Source organism: Hesperophylax consimilis, chromosome 1 (genome assembly GCF_061612785.1).
Source record: "Hesperophylax consimilis isolate HC1 chromosome 1, BYU_Hcon_1.0, whole genome shotgun sequence".
Classification (NCBI taxonomy): domain Eukaryota; kingdom Metazoa; phylum Arthropoda; class Insecta; order Trichoptera; family Limnephilidae; genus Hesperophylax; species Hesperophylax consimilis.
In genome coordinates this window covers 27,435,034-27,445,399 of record NC_142836.1, presented here as the reverse complement: position 1 = coordinate 27,445,399, position 10,366 = coordinate 27,435,034, and the positions used below count along the sequence as shown (strand labels likewise).

Genomic DNA, 10,366 nt, shown 5'->3' with positions numbered 1-10,366 from the left:
GTTTTGATATTTCATTGACACCTCTCGCTTTATTTGTGATTATTGAAAATTAAGTTTAAGCCCTTTTTGCACTAATAAAACTCTTGTAGACGTTCTAATGTACATCCTAGGAATAAATAAAAATTAAATAGTTATAATGGCATTGTTTAACACGTACACTTTGACTAATATAATATGAAGTGATAGAAAAAGTGTTCATTGACACATAAGTAAACTATTTATTCAAATGGGTATCTTGCCCCACCAATGGGGGATTGCACCCACAAGTGAATAAAAAAATCTCAATCTTAATAATGTTTGGATGATTTGTATAGCGCCATTTTTGTGCAAAATCACTTCAAGGGCGTTATAAATAATATATTGTCAGCACAACATGTTATTTTTTAATGAAACGTACTAAACAAGGATAAAAATACATTCTGAAAATACCAGTCAACTAAAATTTTTACAAGCTATAATTATTAGTATGGGTGTGGGTGTGGGTGTTCTTGGCTAATAATTATTGCTTGTAATAATTTGTTATCCTTTGTGCTACGCATAAACACCTTATGTATAAATATTAGATAATCATTCAAATAAAAATAAAAATATTTAATACTATGTTTAAATAAATATTTTGACTACAAAAATTAGGTAAAAGCCTTGTGTTTTCACTCTATTTTCTTTAAAATACATACATTCAAAAGCTCCTTAACATAGATGACTATGTTGGTAGATGCTCCTTACTCTATCTTTACTCTTACACATGGCATGCATTTGGCTACTAATGGGTGACCACTCAAGCGGTCCCCCACAAGGCAACTTCCCCCGACTTACAAATGGTATGTATTTGGCTACTAATGGGTGACCACTAAAGAGATTTAAAATACATAAAATTCCACGGTATATTATTTTTTATAATGGGTCAGAATGTATTAAATGCATATTACATTGGTAACAAGTATTACCTGTAAGTACGCATTGAACATATTGATGCACAACTATTTTATTTTCAATCATCGGAATTGCATAAAACATGAATATTAACTTTGAAATATGACGAATGGTTCAACTTCTGTGAACAGCCCGTCCTAGGGGTATTTATCAGATAATTGGTTTTTGTTTAATGATAAAATAATAATGCATTTTCTATATTGTACAAGGTTTAATGTTTTCTTTGTATTGTCTTTTCACACCATTATTTTTAATGTTCTGAACCCTGAATGATCTGAAACGTAATGGTAAGAATAGCCAGTTACATACTTCCAAGCGAATTGTGAACATTTTCCTGCCACTTATTACACAAAAATTTACACAGAAATTCATAGAGTATTAAAAAAAATTTTTCCAACGAATTACTTAAAGAGAGCATAATATGTTCAGATATTCAAGAAAACAAAAAGGTGGGTGAGAAATTGAGAAAATATTTATGTCCAGGTCATAAAAAAGATAAAACCGGATAATTTTTTTTTCTCAATGTGTCATTCTGTTAAATATAGATCTAGGTACCTAACTACCTCGTTAATGAAATTTCATTTATAAATATGACATACACATAGGAATTGGGTTTTCAATACAAAGATTCATTTAACAACAAGACTTCCTCCCACCAATATGTTAACCATAAAAATGTACCTAGATAATTGCATATAATTCTAGCTATTAACTTTTTTGCATATCCAAATTGATCTATTTCAACTACCCGTGGCGAAGTAAGCGAATGAATTAGCACATTGTAATCATCTTAGATAATCTGGACGGTACATATCCGCTTTGGGAACGATTGATAGATAGGAAGCGGAGACTTCTATAATTCTAGACTTCCAAACTTTCAAGGTCGGTGCTTTCCCGTGGTGGGGGCCCAGGATAGCAGTTGAGAGGGGACTCCTGAGTGGGGGCTCGAGCCCCCGTAGTCCCCGGGCTCCGGACCTGGCTGCAGTCGTCTCTGGTTCTCTCACAAAGCGCGACATGTTCCGCATTTTGGCCTTGTGTTGTCTCCTCGGTGAGTACTTCACCCCACTTAGTATCTGCGTAAAGTGAATGTAACAGTGAACATGGAAATAATGTTACGGACTCATCTTCGATTGGCAAACTGTGTGTGATGACACCGTTGGATATTTTGTATACCCGCCGGATTGTGTTTCTTACGCATTTTATACGAAATTGTCGTTTAATGCATTTCAGTGAATTATTTTTTCATTTTAATTACATATATTGAAAAGTAATAAATTAGCCTAAAAAAACAGTAGTCGGATAACTCTGCATTTGTGACAAATCAACATACTTTTGAAAAGTGAAATAGTCATGAAAGTGATACAAAATATGTTATATTGGGTTAGATTTAGATAATATATGCTAGTTGTTTCACTTATCAAATATCATTTTTTAATATCGTTTCAAATATGTGTTGATTTATCACTATCCTGAGTTGTAACGTGAGTCCAAAAACAAAATAACTGAGTCGTATTATAAACGGTGAATGTTTGCACAGAGCTTTTTTGTTATTTTTTAGCGCGGGTTTGAATCCTCCATTGAGGAAGTTCAACAATGCAGTACTTATCCAGACAACAACAAAATACAGATTTTTTATTGATTGTTTGAAAAACGGGCAAGCGGCTTGCTCCCCTTTCAACACAAGTTATTCTCAGTGAAAGTTGAGTTTTAACTTGAATTCTTTTCGTTTGTGCTACGGATTTAAAGCTTCTTAAACAAATTAAGAATTCTTAAAATTATTGTGAAGAATACTTAATATTAAATACATTTTCGTAAAAGCGTGTCGCTATAATTTATTGTTTAGCTGCAATGGTTAAGCTATTTTGATTTTTTCGGCAAAATAACCGTACGTTATATATAGTGATGTAATGAATTAATCAATAGTTCTTTAGAAATAGTGCGTTAGTAATGATGATCAAATTGCAAAACTCACTTCCTTTAAATGTTTTTGTACAGGGTTCATTCCAGATAATATTTTTCTAACAGTAATAATATTGAGTAAAAAAATGCATCGTTGATCAGTTCAATATTTCACTTAATTTTTTCAAAGACGTTCAATATTTCACTTAATTTTTTAACGCTACTTTTCTATAAGGTTTAAGATATCTATTTTAATAAATGCAATGCTGGTTCATGATTGAAAATAAAATAGTTGTACATCAATATGTTCAATGAAATGTGCAGTGAGAGGAAAAGGAAACAATACCCACATCTTATCCCGAACTGCATTCATACGATTGTGTGAATACGCGTAATATTCAGTAATACAGAATCTTTGAATTGTTTTTTCCTATGCGAAACAGTCTGGTATAATTTTATTGTGTGTGTTGATTACAAACAAAAATTCCTTGCATTGTTTGAACGAGTAAGTATGTGAAAATTTCAATGAAGAAATATCTATTTTTGTTATACGGAAAGGTTTTTTACACTACGAAAGATTAGTCAGTAAGTTTTTCATACGCCATCATCAACCACGAATATTTTTGTCGTTTACTTAGTAAGCTTTATGATTTTCAAATGGAAAACTTTTTCTCATGTGATTAAATATTATATAGGTTATCGTAAAATTAATAAATCTTAATGATTATTATTTTTAAGATTTACGATGATTTAAATAATTAATTTACTTATAAATCATCAAATCGTAGTGTTAGAAAAAAAGCACGTGAACAATATTTTTTGACCGCAACCGGTTTTATACCCGGTACTGCTCTAACCACCAAGTCATCGTGTCAATTTCAGAGCAGCCGTCTTTCTCTATTGTATTTATTGGATGGGTCAGTCTGATTCTCTTCAGAGAAATGAGTTATATTCGGAATTACTAACGTAATTTGAATATTCAATTCACAGTACGCATCTACGAAGAAATCGACCGATGATAAATGATTTGCGCGGGCCTTCGCATATTTGTAATAGTAGGTATTTTATTTATACAAAGAAATAAGCAATCATCGATTGGTCGCGGAGCCGTTCAAATGCTGAGTTTGAAATCAAACACATCGAAAAGAGTCACTGATTCAAGACGTAACAATTTCAAAAGTGTTTAGAAACTAACTATAATCGAACCGCGTTGCATTTTTCAGAGGCAATTAGCCGCAGATTTTATTTAATTTCTATTCAAGTCGAGGTCTGTCATACTGAAATGAAGAACGGCTTCAAAACACGGAGACCATCACTTTGCTGTTGGTCAATCGATTTTTTTCTCGTTGTTTATATGACTTTCAGTGGTTTATTGCATCCAATATTAAGTAACACTCGTGTCTGATGAAAAACTATAATGATACTTAAATTCATAGAATATTAATAAAAAGGGGCATTTTTATTGGTGAACCACGAAATATACAACTTAGAGAAAGTTGTCTTCGAATCAAAAAAATTATGCACCTTCGTAAGATTTCTTTTCAAAATATTTCACACTTATATTTTGATGCCAGTCAGAGGTCAATTTTTTCGCCGTGAATTTGAATCATGAATTGTTTAATGTTACAATTTATTCCAACAGTGTACCTTAGTCTGTTGCGCGAAATGAGAATCATATTATACAGGCAGAGATAAAACAATGCATAATCCTTTGAACTGTTTCGTGGGAACATATATAAATAAATTGAAAAAATCTGAAATTAACTGGTACGATTTCGTGAACTTAATTGTCGATTGGAAAGAGCGAAAACATTATATTAAACTTTATCTAATTGACAAAGTTAATATTCTTTACTCGACATTTGTGGAAAATAATTAACATAGAGACAATATAATGTTTTAAAAATCTTTATAATGCTCGAGCAAGTGAACAATACGTATAATAATGCTTATGCGACGTTATTATTTTATCATTCTGTCAACGGTGGGAGTGCGTGGGATGAAATTCTAATAAAATCATTGCGATGATAGTGTGACGAAATTATATAACGAAGAGATACGACAAAATCTCTCGCATGCAAATGGTTTTAATTCGTAATTACATAGTAATGATAAATTAACTGAAAATTTCTCTGAAAATTACACCAATAAAATAGATCTAGTGTAGGCTCTAGACTGTTAAATTTTCAAATAATTGAGAGTCTGACAGATTAAACCAGAAAATATAGAAAATTTGTTTTGAAATAACAACGTTATTAATTATAATTTACTCGCAATTCAAGTTTTCATCAAATCATCTCGTCCCATTAAATGCGCAACTGTTGCGACGATTAACTTGTTCAAACGAATCTTGTCTTAATTAATTACGTCTATCTATGTTACTCAATGAATGGTCGATGATGGCACATTAATTATTTCTAATCCTTTTGCATTAGAAGAATAATTGCGAATAACAAGAGACACAATCAGGAAAACTAGAAAAATGTAAAGAACTCAGCGCGTCAGAGAATAATTTTTGGATACACACAGAATATTTTTCGTTTTAAATATTCTTCGGTCTCCATGGCAGCGATAAGCACTTTAGCCTCAGACCCAGAGGCAGAGGGTTTGACAGCCTGCTATTAAAATAATTTAAAGCGCATTGGCACTTTGTTCTGGTAGAATATACTTTCAGTATCGCTATGGGGAGACAACACAACTCGGAGTCGGAATGTTTTATGAAATGCGTGATTATGTTTAGTGGATTATATCTGAATGGAGCTTCCTTGAGCCTCATAACAATACTCAATTTTGGAATATCACGAAACTACCACTAATTCCAGCCAGGAACACTCGCTTGGTATGACGTGACAAACGGTCAAACTTAGCATAGTAATGGCCATCAAAATCATTGAATATAAACGAAAAACAAGGTCTTGGGATGCCTAAGTAATAGTTATATGAATATATCTTCCAGGGTTATCGTTCGTGCTTTCCTGATGTCTTGGGATGTCAAAGTAATAATTATATGAATATATCTTCCAGGGTTGTCGCTGGCCCGACAAGAAGCAGCGCCCTCGCACAATGCTGACCACCTCCCCGACACGGTTTTCTCCTGCAGGGACAAGGTCCTGGGAGGGTACTACGCTGACCCAGATGCCCAGTGCCAGATGTTCCATGTTTGTGTGAAGGTTGCAGGAGTAGGGGTGGGTGGAAAACAAATTTGCTTTTTTTTTTTACACTTTTTAACAAATTTTTGATGCACTAGTTGTCTTAATATCTATACATTAATGAGAGTTTTTTCGCATATTTAAAAAAAACTGTTCAAGTTAGTCAAGGAATGCGTTCATTGGTTACGGTATCTTTAACAGTGTTTTTATGGCACTTTTAACCGTACATTTTGAAAAAATGTGCAATTGTGAAAATTGAAAAAAAGTCGTAGAAACGTTAATTTGTTCGGACCTGAACAGAAACGAAACCCTAACCGTGTATTTTAAATTAGATTAACTAATTCTGTCACTACATTAACATGACAATGCATGGAATGCGGCGTATTTATGTAATATCTCATTTTTTTATTTCAGATCCAAGACTACCGTTTCCTGTGTCCTAACGGTACAGCCTTCGACCAGGAAGCTCAAATCTGTGCGGGATGGGCTGATGTCGCGTGCGAGCCTTCCGCCCTTTACTATTCCAGTGATAACTTTGACTTGTATAGAATCGGATCAGGTATACACATATTAATTACATATTTATAGCCTTATATTTCAGATTGAAATGATTTTAATGGTAAAAGGTAAAAATATACAATATTTAAAAATCTATAAATTTACAATAAGGTCAGAAAACATATCAATATGGAAACATAAACAATGTAAAAATGATTTGAATGTTGGACTTTTTAGGATAAATGCTTAAAATTAGTAGTTTCTCTCAAATTAAAGTTAATTTTGTTTTACAAATTACATATATTTGTGTTTTGGAAATCAATACGAAACCACAAATGAAACCCTATTATTCATGACAACTGCTTTCTGAAGGCATTATCAAACTGATCAAAAGTACACAGCAGAACTTGTTTTTTTTTTTAAATTTTAGATTTTTATGAATTGAATGCATAAAACAAAAAATCACCCTTTTTACCGTATTTGTGAAAACTTCATTTGAAGAGTTGTATTTGCTTATAACTAAACATTTTTATTTCCCTTAGGATTCGAAAGCAAGAAACATTCAGCTGCATTGGAAGAAGAATCGGATTTCCATCTTCAACGTGCGGAGCCAGACATTCTCAGTGGAGCTCATTCATCGAACTTCTTCAATAACCGTGGTAATAAAGATGCTCCTCAGGATACCCCTACAATTGGAGGACAAAACAGAAACCAGGTAGAGCCGCAAAAAAGGAAGGTGGTTAAGAAATTGCAAAGGCGGCCAACAGAATCCACATATGAACCATCTTCCACTCAAAGGCAAATCACCAATAATTTTGCAGGATCGTACGGTCCCATTACAACAAGACCAACTACTGCTCAAACAACCGCACAAGAACAACAGTACAGTGAAAGTTATAATAATAACAAACAAAACTTTAATAACTATCAAAGTCCCAAGCAAGTCTCATCCACTCAACCTCCTTATGACTTTGGAAAAATTTCAGCATCAACATACAATCAGGCAGATTACCATAAAACTGAACAATCTACTACACAAAAGATTAATAGGGTTTTCAATCAACGACAGCCCTCATCACCAGATTATAAACCATATACCGACAGTACTGTGAATTACAACAATAAACAATCCACATACAATAATGAGCCGTTGAACAAAACCTCAGTTTCTAATACTGAAACTAAAAACTATAATGCCGATAGCGTAAATAATTATAGAACTACTCCACAACCCGCAAGACGGGTCATTAGTAGGCAACGAGGCCAACAAACATACAGGAATCAGCAGACATCAAATGGAAACTACAATTCAGAAACCAGTCCACAATTATACGACACTTCATCATCTTCGGGACAATACAATGCAAACCAGTACAATACAAACCAGAACAACAACAATAACAACTATAATTATAATAATAATAGAAATTCTCAACCAACTCAAAGGTACAACAACGACCAAAGCAGTGCCAATCAATATGAAATTACCAACAAGAATGCGAATAACCAGGAAACAACTTACCAGATTAAATACAACTCACCGTCTACTACTCAACAGACCACCACTAAATATAACAATGATTACAACCAAAAACAAACCTCGCAATACAATAATAATTACGACAGTGGTAACACTCAGGATTTCGGAAAAATTAAATCTAGCCCAAAGTACGAAGAAAAAAAGATAGCGTTTACTTCTACAAAGTCACCAGTGAAGTTAAATAATTTTGAAAATCAATTCAATAACGGTCCTCAAACACCAGCTCCTAAATTCAATACAAATTTGCTATATGATAACAATCAGCAATCTACCCCAGATTACTATAAAACAGATTACAATAATCAAGATTCTAAAACCAGTAATTCACCATTATCTACAAAGAGTCAGCAATTCTCCAGTGCCGGTACATCTGGGTCAGATTTCCATAAAAATCAGCCTAAATCTCAATATTCCACACCGCAACCGTTTTCTTACAACCTAGGCGTAAGCCAGTCAAGCGAAACAAAATCAAAGGCCAATGTGCAAACATACCCTACATCTCAGCCTTCACCATTTGCTCAAGGTGCCAGCCAGAGTCAAAAGTTCCACGACCAAAGATATACAGCTGATGTAAAAAAGACATCAACATCTCAACCATCATCGTTTGCTCAGGGGAACGGTCAAAGCTATAAATTGAACAATGAACCTTCAACAGCCTACGTCCAAAAAATTTCAACAGCCCAGCCCTCGTCATTCCCCAGCCAAGCTGCCAGTTATAACCAACAATCATACCAGCAAAAGTCAACTGCTGATGTTCAACCGTACTCAACAGTGCAACCTTCGTCTTTCAATCAAGGTGCCAATTACAACCAAAATCCCACATCAAATGCACAGCAATATTCCACAGCACAGCCCGCAAACTATAACCAAGGAGTCAGTAGCCAAAACTCTTACGAACAAAAGTCTACGCAAAACGTTCAACAATACCAACCTACAACGGGACGTTCCGCTTCTCAATACAATCAGCGATCTGAAGCTAAATATCAAGTACCCTCATATAAACAGAGCAAGCCTCAAGACTATGATGATGGACAGTACAGACCAGAAGTACACGAGCGCGAATCAGGCGGGGAGTATGACGTGACAGTTAGACAACCAACAAGGAAAGAAGAGCTCTACGATGCACAGCAAGAAGGAGAATTTTTGAAGACAGCACACTCCATCAATATTGCCGCCAGCGGAAATCAGCTTGCCAGGGATCGCGCGAGGGCTCAGGCTTCCGCCCCCAGTTCTACGAAAGCGGCCGTCTACCAGCAGTCTCAAGTAACAACCCAGCTGCCTCCCAGAAGAATTCAAACTACAGTTGCACCAAGAAGTGCTTCTTCCATTTTACCGGTGTCCATCACTAGTACTCAGCCGAGGCCCTTTTCAATAAGGGTACCTGATACACCGGCTCCACAATCCAAGAAATTTGTCGAGTCGAAGACATCATCTTCATCTCCAGCTAAACCCTTGCTTTCACCTGAAGCTAAATCTGCATCTTTACCTCAAGCCAAGTCCGCACCTTTTCCTCAAGCTAAGGCTGAACCCTTTCCTCAAGCTAAACAAGCTCATTTATCATCCAGACCCGCGCAACAATCTCAACCAAAAGCGTCGCAAAAGTCAAAAGACGTGAGTTACGATTACGCGTACTACGATAACTCAGATCATTCTGATCACTATTCGGAATACGAAAATATTGAAGAATTCGGAAGAACATCGAAAAGACAGTGAAAAGTTGAAAATCGGTAGAATTAAATTTTATAAATCAAGTGTGTGTGTGTTTTAAAGTTGAACAGAACTTAATGATGCAAGACTGTGTCAGACATTGATAAAGTTACCGAGTTAATTTTATAATAAATCAGTATTTTAAAATAAGTGCATAAAATAAATTTGCATTCAGATTTTCGTTTTCACAGAAAGCTGAAAAATGCCATATCGTTTTGATTTAAGTGCTTTGTAAAACCGAAATTTTTTTATCATTCATTACGATACCAGAACGAAATATTACTATTCAATCGTAAGGTGTTATTTATTTCATACTATAATGTATCATCGAAATATGTAATTTGAAAATGGTTTGTATGCATAGGTTAAATAAAAAAATAAATAATCATTAACTCGTTTTATTTTGCATAAACCAAATTAGGTAGAAGATGTACGATGCGACGAAACGAATATATACTACTATCATTAGCATATTGAGCAGCACTTTTTTCTTTTGTAAGAAAAATTACATAACTCGAGTGGCCGGAGATTTTTATGATATCCCTGCCACGGATAACTTTGTCATGCCGGGATTACACGAGGAGAATACAGACAATACAATATTGTCCTGTCTCAGACTTGACTGCACATAGTAGGACAA

The 10,366-nt window shown here is 34.5% G+C and overlaps 1 protein-coding gene across 1 annotated transcript; it reads left to right on the top strand.

Moving 5' to 3' along the window:
- The first annotated feature begins 1,901 nt into the window (after positions 1–1,901).
- Positions 1,902–10,114, top strand: LOC149426552 (uncharacterized). The gene is made up of 4 exons (XM_089637420.1): positions 1,902–1,981; positions 5,857–6,017; positions 6,396–6,540; positions 7,022–10,114. Exons 1-4 carry the CDS (start codon positions 1,948–1,950, stop codon positions 9,730–9,732), a joined length of 3,051 nt encoding a protein of 1,016 aa, XP_089493546.1. The 5' UTR covers positions 1,902–1,947; the 3' UTR covers positions 9,733–10,114.
- Positions 10,115–10,366: the final 252 nt, after the last annotated feature.